Source organism: Merops nubicus, unplaced genomic scaffold, assembly GCF_000691845.1.
Source record: "Merops nubicus isolate BGI_N331 unplaced genomic scaffold, ASM69184v1 scaffold16903, whole genome shotgun sequence".
NCBI classification, from domain to species: Eukaryota; Metazoa; Chordata; class Aves; order Coraciiformes; family Meropidae; genus Merops; species Merops nubicus.
Genome location: NW_008599802.1, coordinates 28,254 through 44,146, shown reverse-complemented (window position 1 = coordinate 44,146; position 15,893 = coordinate 28,254). Strand labels below are relative to the sequence as shown.

Genomic DNA, 15,893 nt, shown 5'->3' with positions numbered 1-15,893 from the left:
TGCTGTTCCAGCCTACTGCCCCCCTGCTAGGCTAGTTCCTCTGTCACAGGTGAAAAAAGAAAACCAAAGCTAAACAAGCCAAACAGAAAAGGTCTTCAACACAGTACATGCCAGAGAAATTATATTTTTTCTTATCACCTTATACTCCTAAAAGAACTTAGAAATTGATGTGGTTGGTGGTTTTTTGTTTATTTTTTTCCTCTTTTAACACATCATCTCTTCATATAGGGAGTAAAACTCTAGTCCTCTAAGATTTTAAAGAGTGTTTACAAGTTCTTTATGATAATCACTAGAGGCTCACAGATGATTTGAATCATCTCCCCATGTACTCCTGCTTGAAATATCATTAAGTCTTGACACCTTAAACAGATTTAGGTTATTTAAATGCTTAGCTTTCATTTACACATCTATAACTACATATACCAACAATGTTGTTATTGTTGGGTTATTAACTTTGGGATTTTGTCTAGGAAAGAAAAAAAGCATAGACTTGTGCCTGGCATGCATGCTTAATGCTTTTTAACTTTGTACTGGGAAAAGCAAAATATCTGGTGTTTTATGAGGCTTCTTAAAGACTACAGTTAAAGTGTTCCTACAAAAGCTCAGAGTGAGAGAAAACACAGAAATGAAAATCCAGTACTTGAAATTCTTACCTCTCCACAGTTTCACAGAAAAGTACGATTACCTCTTGCTGTACATAATATTCTTTTGGAGACTTGACAGGTACCATGGCTGACACATAACTGCAAAGATTATAAAATAATGTACTACTATGTCACATGCTTTAATAAATCATATTATAAAGAAAATCAAACCCAGGACAAAACATCTCAGAAACCCAACCTTTCCTGTCCCATTCTGTATTTATTTTGGCAGCACTCACTATGAAAATTGTACACTGTAAGAATCTGTAAGAAATGCAGCTGATTTACTTACTGCAGATTGAGGCAGTGGAACTCAGTAGTAATTCAGAAATGTAAATACCTACATCTAGCAATCACAACTCCATACTGTGGCATGTGAAGGTAGGTCTTAGAAGGATCTTTATTTCTGCACCTCAAAGTTAGATCACGTTACTCTAGTTTTCCTTAAGAAAAAAAAATCTGCCTAAAATTCACATTTTATATCTAGTAAGGTTTTATGTGAAACAGATGAAATTCAGTTACCCAGCAAAGACAACTCAGGAGACTTAAAAGTTGCCCTTGCTTCCAAGGGGAACTACATGCAAAACACTAATTCACAAGGCAAGAAACACTGGTAAAAGTAAGTGGTTTTCTGTCACTGCATTACTTAGTCATTGGTAGACTACACGTGACACAGGGAGGGAAAGCCCTTTGCAAACCAATGACAAAGAAAAGTGCTGTATCTAGAGAATTGGTATGGACAGTTGGTATGGACAGGCCAGAAATTCTGCCCAGGCACCGTCAAGAACCAGTTACTGATTGTCATCAGTGTCTGCACTCAAAGTCACACTTAGAAGCATCATTCTAGCCAGTGTTTTAAACGAATTTTTTTTTTTATTTATTTTAACAGTATAAAGATATTCTTTTAGAATCAGAAAAAAATGACTACCTGAGTAAAATAATAAAGTATAAATACTGAGGAAGGGCAAACAGTAACGGGAGACAAGACAGTCTATGGATTATTCCCAAGAAAAATATAAACCACTACCTAATTCTAAAAAATCTGTTCTGAGAGTAGGAAAGGCTGTATTATATTAGATCCATAGATAACCTTGTCCAGTATCCTGTCTGTAACTATGCTCCCCCCCACAAAAATCTCACTCACGCAGGAAGTTGGCTTAAATTCTGAATTACGAGATTTGGTCAGCTATTTTTGTTATAAACCTCCAATCTATTTTTCAATCACAAGTTTTTAAATCAGTGAATTCCTGTGGTTAAATACGGCTTATGTAAAAGCACTTCCTTCATCAGATTTCACTTGGCCTTCTTAAATTCACTGGGTACATCTTGCTTGTATCTCTAAGCACAAGAGAACAAGGCCTCATAATCTCAAAACTATTTATCTTTTTTTTTTATTCTTAACATCTCTTATTTGTTGCCTTTCCTCTGACAAAGAAAACATTAATGGAAGAGATTTACAGCTTCCTTTTGTGTCTTGGAAAACCTCCCTCAAATGCCATATGCCAGTATGCAAATAGAAGATTATAGTTTAGTTGAAGAGAGCAAACGTTGATTGCTAAAAAGCTATTAAATTTTCTTTTCATTATTGCTACACTGGAAGGAAAAGTAACAATACAAAGAATTACTGAGGAATTCAAACACTATGATAAAAAAATTACATGCTTTTTCCAGAAAAAGAAAGCACAACAAATCAGCCAACTTCCAAAAACCAACAAGCCACACAACAGCTGTAGTAGCCAAGCCAATACTCATTTACTTCAGATATTTTACCTTAATTCAAATTCAGCAAAAAGGACATCAAAGTGCTTGAGTGAATCTTTCATTTTTTCTGTGTAAAGGTTCAAATCCCTTAAGGCCTGGTCACGAATGATATTTCTGACTTCCTCTAGGCTCCGGGTCAGATCCTTGGCCAACGGCCTCATAGCCATACTCTCAATTTCACGATTCATGATGATCGAACCAGCGGCCAAACACTACGAAATACATCAGGAGAGAAAAACATTAATTTTTACAAAGCTACTTCTATCTTAAAAAAAGCACAATATATGTGTTATTAAATATTTCTGAGAAAGGCAGTACTTAGAAAATCTGTTGCAAATTATTAAACTAATGAGAGATTTAATACTGATATGCTAAGAGTCATGAGCCTTCACATAAAAGGTTAGGGAGAAGCTCAGTCAGGGATACATGAGAATGGGAAGACATTCAAGAGCAAGAACCACAGAGCTGACAGAAGAACTTATAAAAGCTCTTCTCCCACTAGTTAGGTATTAAGTGTTGGTACGATACATAGTCTAGGTACACAGGGATTGCTTGTGTAAGAGGGATGTGAACCCAGCTAAAGTATGATCCACGGACTCTTTTGCTCCAGGACAGATGGCTTGATTTAGTAAAATAAACCCATTCCTTAAAAAGAAGAAATTCTACAGCCAGGACGCCTTTTGCAGGTAAACTTGGTCATACTGGCTATCAGACCAGCTATGCAGCTAGGCCAGTATCCTGACTCCCACAGAAGCTGTCCATACATTTTAGAGGAAAGAACATAAAACCAGGTCACAGAGTGATTATTCCCCTTCAGTTTCTGGAAAGTAGCTATTTAAGAGACCACTTGCCTCAAGAGTTATACATGATCTCCCTCAGACAGCAGAAGTTGATTTTTTACTGTAACACATTAATAAAACTTTTTTGAATTAAAATCAAGCTCTTTAATAAACTCTACTGCTGGCTTTATTCCCTCAGATACATTTGGAAGACAACAAGCAATGATATAAATCATACTTGCTGTATTAGTGGAAAATTTGTATTACCTGAAAATAAACAAGGTTGTTCTAGTCTCAAAGTTATCTTTTTTAAAAATAAAAAAATAAATCTCCATTTGCAGTTGTGTGTCCCTTCCCTCTCCTGGATGGTGGTCCTGCAATCCCAGCCCTTGCTCAGCAGCCTGATGGATTGATTTTTGTTTTAGAGGCACTCAGAGAAGCTCATGTTCTCACCTCTTTACCAGCCAAAGGAGTATTTGGGGGAAAATATGGATAAGGCAAGTCTTACCTGTTGGTAGGTATGCTCAGTCTGGTAAGTCAGAGCGATTACACTGACAAGGACACACAAGTGTACATTCAGAACAGTTCCTACAGTCCTCCTTACTGTATAAATTTACAGGAGGAGAGTATCTAGAATAGTATGAATTAGCATTACTTCATCACTGCATATATTACTTTCTCCAAAACCAACAGGTCTCTCCAGCCTGTTGGTTTGGAGAGGGTGAAAGTTTGATTTGGAAAGAGTAAAAGCATTGGCTTGTGTAACACAAACAGTGAATAAAGAGACTTTTTTTTTTTCCTCTTGGAAGGTACTGGCTGTCTCAGTGTTTTCCCTCAAGCATTTTCCACAAGGCAAGGAGAAGTTACAACATTGGCTGGCATCTTTCCTGTTGGTTTGCTTGTGTCTGTAATCCCAATTTGTTAGTCCCTCAGAGTAAGAAAGAATAACAGGATTCACAGGGATTCATCATGGACACTTGCAGAAAGAATGACCCCATCTTCTCCTACTGAAGTACCAAGGAACCACCATCAAGCCAACATGTGACAGCATTTCACAACAGAGCATGGTGTTACCTGAACGATGGCAGTGATAGGTCACATGATACTAAGAATAAAAACTGCTGTTTTTGCTGAGGACAGGATTAAAAAACATTGACATATCAAATTAATTTTGTCAATTTTACGTGGGACTTCCCTGACTCAGAGGAGCCTACAATTAACCACTGTCAAGGAACGTTTCAGAAACAGAACTACACGGAGGCATGTTGGACTGAACAAGATAAGGATGATTGATGGAGGGCATGCTCTTCAAAATGAAAGGAGGAACTGGTAGAGAAAAGAATGGATAATAACAGGAGCTGAAGGGTTGCTTCAAATACAGGAGAGGCAGAGCTGAGAACACCACCACAATGCGCTGCTGTGTGGTGGGATCTCCAGACTAGTCCCCCCTCAACTCTCAACAGATCCATGGTGCTGGAAGTCACCCTCAGGCCAGCAGACTGAATACACCAAGTTTATCATTAAAGATGCCACAATAGCTATTATTTTTTCCTTTTAGCCAGCAGAAATACATAATAATGAATTAGTATCTTGGGCATGAAATCCTTTTTTTATGACACTTCAGGCTTCTCTTGGTTAAAATAATTAAAGGTTATTCACTACAAAACCCCCTCTTTCCTACAGGTTGGTGTAGAACCAAGTCAGAGAAAACAGGTAAGAGAAGTGGACTTGCACTTTTCGGTTTTGTGGTGTTTTCCACAGAAACCATTATATTTTTATCATACACATGAAACAAAGGAGTTATGTGCAACAAATGTCAGTTCCAAGTCATGTACGTTTAATATGAGTTATAGCATAATATAGCAATTAAAATAAAATGACAGTATGCACTTATATTTTTTGTGGATAAACTTTCAACCTAAAACAATTCTGTTATATAATCTTTATTGGTTTCTAGGATTTTCAAAGCAGGAGATGCCAGATAGCCCATGAGGATTAATTATAAAAAAACCCTAAAAATCAAGAATATTTATCAGATGTTAACTCACTAAAGAATAGTTTTTAAGAGGTGGTCATAATGGCAGCAGATAAATACGAAAAATAAACCAGGATGCTTTTAGCCCAACCAATACCAAAACCATAGCTAAAGAACCCCTTCCACTGAACATCCAGAGCCAAATTCTCAAAGATGTTTACTTTGTTTTGTAGTTCCATATATCATTTTTAGAAAAGTCTCAAGATACACTTTAAAATTCTGGCTTTATGCCACAACAAGTTGTCCATTGACCCCAAGTAGCAAAAATATGAGACTTACTTCTGCTCCAAACCAAAGCTGTCCTGCAAGGTTGTCATGGCGTATTTCCTCTGGAAACTTAACACAAAAGTCTCGGTTGGCCCGCTCGTGTGGAATGCATTCATCCATGATTTGGTTTATGATGTTCAAAACATTATCCTGAAGTAAAATATAGGATAGCATATATACCGTTCTCACGGAAATCCCACAAAAGTCTTTTCCTAACTTAATAGAATTTATTAGTGAAGAACCAATCAATTAAGAGAGAAAACACAGTATTTAACTTACAGTCATCACACAGAGAACACAGAGGAGAATACTGCACAGAAGAATGGCAAACCACTTTTTCTACTTTTCATACAGACTTTCTCAAGATTCATTGCACTGAACTTTGACTACTTCAGTGGGATTTCTGATGAGAAGGCGTGATTTAAAGAGCTTGTTACCTCCAGCTATCTATCTGTAAAATATCAGTAAATAAACCAGAAGGACATGTAAACTAGGTTTCTCTCATTTCCTCTCACCAGCCCCAACGATATCACACTTCATTCTTCCCAAACAATGCCTGGCAGAGTACCCTGGAGGTGTCAGAAACCAGGTTATACCGGGACCACTGGGGTTAAATAGACTTAAACACTTGCTAGGAATCTAGAGCAGGTAGTCCCCACCCTTGAGACCCCCCATGGGGAAGGGCTGGCACACCCACCTGTCACCTCACCCCCTGGCCATCCAGGAGGACAAGGGCACACAGCACAAGTTAAAGAGTCTTCACAACCACTCAGATCTACGTCTGCCCCAGGACACAGATCAAAGACCTATAACCAGTTTCTTGATATGCAGCAAATAATCTGTACTGATTTATTTGAAAAGATAATTTTCACATACCCCTGGCTGGGAACAGCACAGAATTTGTTAGCATAATAAACGTAGATTCAGAGCATGAAAAAGGCTGACTGCTTTCATTAAAGATGCTTTGTCTGTCCCATGCTTCTTCCACTATTTACAGAACTCATGTTCTATTTAAAAAGATTTTCAAACAAATAAAACCAAAGCTGTCTATATCAACTTTTAACAGAGAATTGCTTTAAATCTCCACTTCACTGTTTTATTTTGCTTTGCATTTAAAGAAATAGGACAAAAACTTGGAAGAAACCCAGCCCTTCAGTATGTTCATCTCCGAGAAAGACAAAAGCTACTTTAGGTACAAAAAACATTTATTTTCTGTAATTTCAGTGCACACTGATTTGACTTCCATTGCCACAAAATAATCTTAACATTAATGCTGTTGCTACAGTTGAACCTCATCCAAAAAAAAAAAACAAACAACCAAAACCATTAGCACTATCTATTAAACGTTGGTATACAGTACTTCAGTGTTAACTATTAAAATGTTTTTACATAAATGGATTTTTTGCAAGTCTGTCATGAGGTAGCACATTTCAATTTCAGTAAAGTTGTTAAAAACAAACACCACCCCCATGCATTTAAAACACACTAGCACACTAATATTCAACCATCTAGTCCAGAAACAAATCTGAAAACCCATTACTCTGTAGCTCCTCTGGGGCATCACAACACAGAGTGTAGCCAGCAGGTACGAGAAGAGACAAGAAAACAAAGCTAGATTAACTAACAGACAAAATACTTCAATTTAGAGATGCACTCCTCACTCTGCTGGGTATAACATACTGCCAGGATCAGTGGGACACTTGGATCCTTAGGAATTTGAAGCGATGCCCATTGTAGACAGTGAAGGAAAAACCAACCTCACAGTATTCCCAAGTGTGACTGCAAGGAGAAATTAAGTTCCTCCTGGAAGACCATAGAAGAGAGCAGAGACGCTCACACCTTGTGTTGGCACAGCCATCGTGAACCAGTCTGAAGAACAAACCACTCTGCCACCTCCCCTCTCCAGCATAACACAGAGATAGTCAAGGAATCACGTGAAGATTAGTACCATGTTTATGATGAGAAAAACATTATTAGCAAGTTTCCTATTTTGCTTCCTTCCATTTCTTAATTCCTGGTATTTGGTATACTTCTCTCATCCTTGTTTAGCTAGATCTAGCTGGGGAACCAGAATATTTTTAAAGTAGGTCCTATAAGAAGATCAACTCCTAAACCACTTAGCTCCTACCCGAAGTTACACAGTAAAGACTGAAACTGAGGATTAACACATTTAAATTGTAGAAGAGCAGGAGTCTCTCATGATGCATTTTAAATTAGTCATTACTGATCGCTTTTGAGACCAGGTGCTTTGCCTGTAACTCCCACTTTATCACCAGAACAATCCAGGCTTGTGCTTTAGGACATAAAAGCCAAATTCCTGTTTTCATGGTATTAATAACTTTGCAAAGATCTTTTAGCATTGGAGAGATACAGTGCTCAAATGTAATCCTACCAGTCAAATTTTACAAAAGTTGTAGGAAGAATTAAAATATTAAGGCACGAAAATCTGAGAAGAATTATAATTGAATCTGATTGTATCAGATTTTAAATAATCCAATTCCATTTTATTTTAGTACACAATATTCCCATTTATTTTACTTGCCACTTTTTTGTGGAAAAACAAAATTTTCCGTTTTTTTTCTAAAAAGCTATACAGGATAGGATCAGACCTATTTTGAAAGGCTTGCCTCACTTTTTTTTATTTTAATGCATTATTTTTAAAATACAATCTTATTTTACAACTACAAGACAGACTGAATTCTCCTTTTACAATTGCCTACATACATACTCAAATTTCCTGATATATAAAAGAATGTTTTATGCAAGTAGAGTAAAGCAACAGGACTCACACCTGGCCAAACAACTGTTCTGTGTTTTTCTTCTGTTTTTCTAATAATTATACCTGTAAAAAAGTATTAAGATCCTGCTTAAGTCATCTTAGGAGATAATTATTTTAGGCATCATGAAAGCTTGTACCTTAATGGAATTAAATCAAGCATTGCAACTGAAGGCAACAGGATATAATAGATAATTAAACTTTTTACAAATCAAGTATAATACTAATTTTTCAGTATATAATTTTTTTACTATCTAAATGACATTTAATACTCTTCCTCATTTCTTCAATATTCGTATGATCTCCAGATGCTTCTGCTACAGAGCACTCAAGATCTACCAACACAACTCCACATATGCCCAATTTCCTGAGACAGTTAAAAAGAAAAGTTACTTGCAACCTGTGCAGTACAGGTAAGTTAAAGCATCGTTAACTGCAATTATAACATACACTTCCAAGTGGAGATAAATGACAATAGCTCCATCTCTGGACTAGCAGCAGTTGTTTGTAAAGAGTTACCTGGCTTCATGCAGGCAGGTGGTCATTCTGTCAAAAAGTGGAAATGCCAATTCAAAATACGAGCATCCTTTCCTGCATACTCTGGTGGTGGTATTGGAAGATTAAGGAAAGGATGGTTGATGGAACTCTGCCATTTAGCATATAAATGCTGAAAGATTTCTACAAGGTGAATAGTTTTTGCTGTCTTAAGGTATGCAACTTCCCAAATTCTCATTTTCTACAGGGTTTATTTTATCCTGCTACAGAATAAAACTACTCTATCACCCTCCTTCCATCTTAGAATCTTTCTTCTCATGACACCCGGAGCAAAGTAACCTAAAGAGAAAATCTGGAATTCTTACTGCCAGAATCATTTTGAATCTCAGCTGCTTTGAAACTGGGCGGATGCCAGTCAGTGCAGACAGGCCGTCCAATGCACTGCAAGCAAATTAGTCTCTTCTTTTTAAAAGAGTTTCAAGAAACATTCAATTTAGTTAATTACAGCATTCTGCTTTGTAAGCCGAGACTGAATGGGTTAGGAGATATGGCAGCATTGAGGTTTTGCATTAATTTAAGCAACAGAAATCAATTAGTTGGAATTGAAGTAGTAAATCTTTCACTTGATCCATCTTTCCACATAAAAGCCTCTGGATTTTAATGTATCCTTTGGTGGCTTTATCTGGTACCTTTTGGTTCATCTGCATAGCAGGATGCGCACAGTTTGGTTTCAGCTGCTCTGTTTAGGCTCTCCAGCAGCACACCAGGCTGCAGAGATGCTGCTCTGGGATTCACTCCAAGGCCCTCGTTTCCTGGAAAACAGAGCTCAGTATTTCATCTAAGGGAACGCACTTTGTATTTTGAGAAAGATACTGAGTGGTACTGCAACAATGTATGTAGTTAGCCACAGATAAAGGACAAAAAGTTGCTTTGCTTTTGGCCCAGCAGTAATTTGCCATATACTCAATCAGAGCACAAAGCTAACAGCAACTGCCACTTTAGCTTTTGAAATAGGTACAAAAAAGAAAAAAAAAAAGCCAAGAAATTAATCTTGTTATGCCCTAAAACATGTTTAGATAAAAAAAAGGCAGACTTTATCTACCCTTTTGTACATGTCCTGGATAAAAACCTATGCTGTTCTTCCATGCTATTAAATTTAATATGACCTTCCTGAGGTCTTTTGTAAGATTTCTTCAGAAGATTGCCTCCTCTTTAGTATCTATTTTTTGAATTATCAGTAAAATTTAGCCAAGGTGACACAGTCTGTGATAATATCACCATGTTAATAGATAATATTTTAGTCTCTTTGCTAAATGAGGCTATAAATGCTATAAATGATATACCCATCATTATTAGTTTCTTTTTCTGGCTTGATGCTAAAGTTGTAGTTGCCTCCTCTAACATCACATTTATGACAAGCAGAAGCAACTAGTGAACGCAAATTAAGGCCAAATACAGTGGAAGACTTTGTTGTAATTAAAGCAGTTAACTCGTATTCAGGGTTTTATGGGTTACTTTCATTAACAGAAGAAACCAATAATACGTAACAGGATTTCAAGCACACCCAGAAGTCCTGGTTTCAGAACCTAGCAGGGTCTCCACAGGCAGCTGTTTCACCCATCAGGAATCCAAAACCTCTCTTCAGATATCAGAAAGTTCCCCCCAGCTTTCTCTCCAGCCCATCCTGCACAGATACCAAAGGCTGTCCTTTCAGTCTCTCTTATTAGCCTGATCAGCTATTTGACTATTTCCTGCTGCCAACCTCTAGATGCTCGACTTCCTAATAGGATTTTTCTGTGTATGAATTTTGGGCAGTAGCTCCCAGTTCAACCTAGCCCACTAGAGACCAGTACAGAAATTCATTATGAATTAAAGGTAATTTGGACCTCCAGCAATTTAAATGCTGTATTGCCCCAGCCCAGCAACAGTGTTTGCTCAGGTTGCACTGAACTGCAACATCCGAGCCCCTCCTCCTTAGCTGTCTTGCTGGTGTACCCTCACAAAGGCGCTAAAATCACCAAACATCACTAGTGGAAATTTTGATCTTACCTCCCACATATATTCAAAATTTATTATGCATACACTGAATAATTACACTTTCCCAAAAGAAGTGATTATTAAGTGGTGAACCAACTTTAAAACAAAGGAGGTCACAGACATTTGAGCACATCTTCCAATAAAAATAGTTAACAAAGCTGTAGTATTATTTAATGGCTAAAATGACATTTGTGACTAAAGTCAGTGTGCACACTTGACAAATTAAATTTAATTGGCATCTGTTCTGAGCATCTTTATCTCTAATATGAAGATCTAACGATGGGATTAATTTCCACCTTCTCTTACTACCCACACAAATGTATCTCTCACTAGATAAAATAGGAATCCCCATTTACAGAAGGGCTATTTTTAAGTAAGACCAACTTGAGAGACTACCTTAGGTACAGCATCATTACATGCTATGGTACTCTCTCTGCAGAAGAGTACTTTCAGGTCTCACCAATTTAAGTGCTCTTGACGCTATCATTAAAAAAAAAAAAAATTGTTTTACTCCTCCACATTGAAAAGCCATTAACTAATAATAGACATGACTGTCTTTACTGCAGTGAAGTACACCTAAACTTGTACTGAAAGACTGTTCTCAGCACAGGGCTTTTCACCCAAGCTTCCCTTTATCAGTAAGAGATAGTTTAAGAACTTCATCCACAGTGAATCAAAATATTAGTAGATAAATATGGATACAGATATGCTGTTACAGCAGTGTATGCACACTTAAGCCTTTTTTATGAAGGCTCTGAAATATATGTCTTACATCAAAAGACATTTGAAAATAATCCCGTAAGTAACGGGGTATACTCACTTGTCCTGTCACATAGCTTCATAGAATAAGAGAAAATGGGTGTAGCCGACACCCATTTTCTCTTATTCTATGAAGCTATAACATAAAGTGAGCTTTCTGGTCCACCAGTACTAGGCAACTGCCTTCCTACCACGTTACAACGATCCCAAAACTGCCCTAAAATGTACTTCCAGATTTCCCAAGCACAACAGAATTTCAGCCTGGCACGGAGTTGGCCCTGCCTGTATGGCTCCAAAGCAGGCCCGGAGCCCAGGCCACCGGCAGAAGGGAGGCGATGCCATCAGACCTCGCCGCCACCTTCCCTGCCCTGCCCTGCCGCTCAGCCGAGGCATCCCGCCTCCCCGGCACACGCAGGGTGGAGCTGGCCTGCAGCCAGCTTTCCTTCCATGTTCTCTGCTGCAAAGTAACCCCCTGACCTGCAGCACACACATTTTCAGTCCGCTCTGCCCACAACCTCAGATAAGGGGCAGTTCCTCCAAGTGACCTATTTGATCCACAAGAGCAAGTGGAAACACGTGAACAAGCTTGTTAACATGGGAAACTGCAACTTCAGACTCAGCTGCACACATGATTATGATCCTTTTTTTTAAAGAAAAAATACCTTACAATATTAATTACTCCCTACATAAGATCAATTGTGAACCCAAAACACAGAAAGGAAATAAAATTCTTATCAGTTGATGGAGTTGTACTGATGCCTCAACTTACGGTCAGACATTTTATATTTTCTAGCTATCATTCTATAGTAGAAAATACAAGTGACCAAGATTTTCCCAACAACAAAGAAGAAAATACAAGATTTAAAAAGACTATTTTATTTACTAATTAGAAATGTTTATTACTACACATTTGTTTTCTATCTAGCTTTATCATTTCACTGATTGCTTAACTTTTCTGGAGGAAAAAAGGGATATTTGAAGTCTGCATTTGTACCATGAGTCCCAACAGAAGAAAAATCAACTCTTCTGATACAGGCTATTTAGCGTACTTAGCACAGTTATACTTAAGTTAATTTTCTTCATTCACTGTGCTTTGAAATACAGTAAAAACATACAAAACAGTTGACAAGCCTGAATGTTTTCAGAAGAAATGTTACAAGCTTCCACTCAGTCACAAGCTCAAATAGGAATCAGGTACCTGACATCAATGTTTCAAGATGTCAGGCAGGACAGAGAAGACATCTGTTAGAGCAACTCACACAAGGAACCATTACTAGGAGTAATGAAATGACAAATGTTGTAATCAATTATAAAACAACTAAACCAGAGATGAAACTCTACAGGAAAAAAACAACTGTTTACAAGCTCTATCAGCACAGATAAACAGTACAATGGAAACATGCATTGTCTGGAATTTAAGGTTAACCTTGACATAACTTAAAAAATGCTTTTCTTCTCAGTTTCAGTTTCTTTTCTGAAGTGGCATTATCCCCACTTTGTACAGCATCTTCCAATTTCATATAAGAGAGCATAACTCTATTTAAACAAGTAGCTGACCCTCCCATCAGTCAACCATACAACATTTCTGACATGAATTTCTGGCTTTCCTACATCTGCATCAAGTCTTTTCCATACAGACCTTATGAGAATTTGTCTAGAGCCCACCAGCTATGTCATATTTTAGGAAAAGCCTCACATCAGGTACAATTCAGTAAATAAGCAAGATTCCCTCCTCATCACAGAATCATTAAGCAATGCCAAGCGTTCTGATGCAACCGAATGGGCTAGAGAGGATCTGGTTTTGTTCTGACTTCTTCCCTCTATTGTTAAAAATAACCTTTAGCTTGAAGTACTCCTGGCTCAATGCACACTGTTTAATCTTTATATCAATTAACAAAATAACATCAAGAACAGATTCTTGCCAACATCTAACAAATCATTCAGTTTCAGAATTCAATGGGGAGTTTCTTACAGCTCTAGACTAGTCTCATTTAGTGATATCTATTTCTGCCTAACTCTACACAAGTGTTCTTCGATGGACAGATGCAATCAGACATGAAAACACTGCACCTCTGAACTGCCTCACTGTTCATAGTGATTATGGTACATGCTCTCTGTTTCCTCTTGTCAGGTATGTTAATGAATACAATTAGTATTTCTTAGATAACTCACTGTCAATCCTATGACACTGGCATTGTCCTATGAGTTATTTAACAGCTCTTCACAGATACCTTCTGCACCAAGGGATGCTCATTAATGCTGTCTTCTTACAAACTGCTTTCTCTTCAGCATGGATACAGTTCAGATAAAGCACAGAACAAAGGCATGGTTTTTTTTTCCTAGACATTCCTTATTCTTATACCACTTAGACTTATCAGTTAATAGGAGACACTTTCAGATAAGTTTCTTTTACACCTGAAGCAAAGTCACTTTATGTCAGACAGGTGGCAAATGGCACAAGGCCCTTTTGCAGTGTAAGCATTAGGCAGCAAGGCCAGCTTGAGAAATCATCCCCTTACCTCACCTACTTAGCAGCTTTTGTTCCCACCCCGGGGCTGTCACACCAGCACCCTTAGCTTGCTCCTACACGGGACATGTGTGAATGGTTTCAGAGCACTGGTCCCTGGTCATTTTGCTGTTAAAAGTTCTCAGAGTGACTCTGCAAGTAGGTGCATCAGTACAGTTGAAGATGTGGTTTCCTAGAGGTCTAAAACTGACCACAGCTTATTTAAACTGGCTGTGGATAAGGATCTGTACACCCACCACTCTCCACTTCTGTCTGCAGACACTCCTCCAGCTGCACGTCCACACTTTCATGCCATCAGCATGCACATGCACAGTGAATCAACATGACCAATTTGCTGTGAGTGTGACCCCACCAAAGCCTCCTCCACAACTAGGCTTCCAGGTGATCCCACCCGCTCCATGGCTGTTTAAGTCTCTACTGGAACACGAACCTGTTTCCTGGAGCACACAGACTGGTGCTGGAAGGACAGACAGACAAGGCTACCTCTTTTGATGGCAGCAGTCTCAAATCAGATTAAGCTAATGCAGAGCTGTGCTTTGAGCGGGTGCCATGCTGAAGTTTGTAGAACAGAACAGAATAAATTTGGAATGGAAAACCTTTAAGTTGACACTGCCAGTGGACCACAGAATTATGCCTAGGGAACTATGTGTGGTAACAGAAATTTATTTGTGTATTATTTTTTTTTTTTTACCTTGTTTGCCTATACTCAACCACAAAGTCAAGCAATAAAGCTACGAGATTTACCGAAACTAAAATGTTTATAACATTTCTACCAAGTGCCCAAGGGCTTGCCTGACTCAAAGACTGGGCAATCCACACACACTGCCGCTGAAGTTATCACAGGACTCCAACCAGAACCACTCAAATTTACATAACAATTTTTTTCTGAAATCACTTTATGCATTTCCTTTAATACAGTTACAAACCCTAGCAGTGTTAATCCACAGCAGTGGTGGATTTAAAAGCCTCTACCTGCTAGGCAAGAAAGAACACACTGCACTAAACAACAGAAAATCTGATTTCACTAAATACAGAGTTCATTGAAAGGCAAGTTAAAGTTCTTCAGCTGTAGACAAAAGACAAAGAGAGGCCAATATGGTATTATACCACTAATAAAGAGTCATATCCAACAATAGTTCAATGCCAAACTGCAGAGCCCAAATCTTTGGAGATCTCTATTCTAACACAGAGTGTTCAGGCCTAGGATCATTCCTACTATCTATATATTTTAAATGACATTTAATGATCTCCTAAAATTTACTCAAAGACAATGCTGCCTTCTTTGTTGAGGAAAGCCCTCAAAATTTTTTTTTGTCCATTATAAAATATCATGTACTTTTAGACTCTTATTTGAATTGCAGAATAAGACAGACAATCAGAAGTATGTTAATTAGATCTACTGAGAGAACTCTTCACATTCCAGCTACAGGGTTAAATTATTTTCCAGTCAGATTTGCAAAATCCCTACAAAGGACAATAGTACCAATAATAAAGAGGACTGACACTGAGGCCAGAGGTTTGTAAGACTGTGTGAAAACAGAAAACACTTTTTTTTAATCTGAGTTCTAACGCAAGTCAAAAGCAGTCATGACTCTGCAAGGCTGCTAGAATTCATCCTTGTTTATTTATGAGATTACATCAGACCTAACAAGGAAAAAGAAACAACACTACAACAACAACCACCCACCACCACCGCACAGTATCACAACAATTCTAAAGTAAAAATTACAAGAGGTTATGTCAATAGACTACCTCAGAGCTTCAGTTGCACAAATTAATTCAACAAGCTTTCCAGTCTAAAGATGATAACTTA

The 15,893-nt window shown here is 37.9% G+C and overlaps 1 protein-coding gene across 2 annotated transcripts in view; it reads right to left on the bottom strand.

Annotated features, from left to right (window-relative positions):
- ZFYVE28 (zinc finger, FYVE domain containing 28) overlaps positions 1-15,893 on the bottom strand; it is a 78,967-nt gene that overhangs the window by 54,369 nt on the left and 8,705 nt on the right. For both annotated transcript variants that reach the window (XM_008937529.1, XM_008937528.1), the window contains exons 2-4: positions 5,499-5,636; positions 2,415-2,617; positions 654-743 (exon numbers count right to left, since the gene is read on the bottom strand). In XM_008937529.1, the coding sequence (XP_008935777.1) occupies positions 654-743; positions 2,415-2,617; positions 5,499-5,606 (401 nt within the window). In that variant the 5' untranslated portion in view covers positions 5,607-5,636. The remainder of the gene's footprint in view (positions 1-653; positions 744-2,414; positions 2,618-5,498; positions 5,637-15,893) is intronic.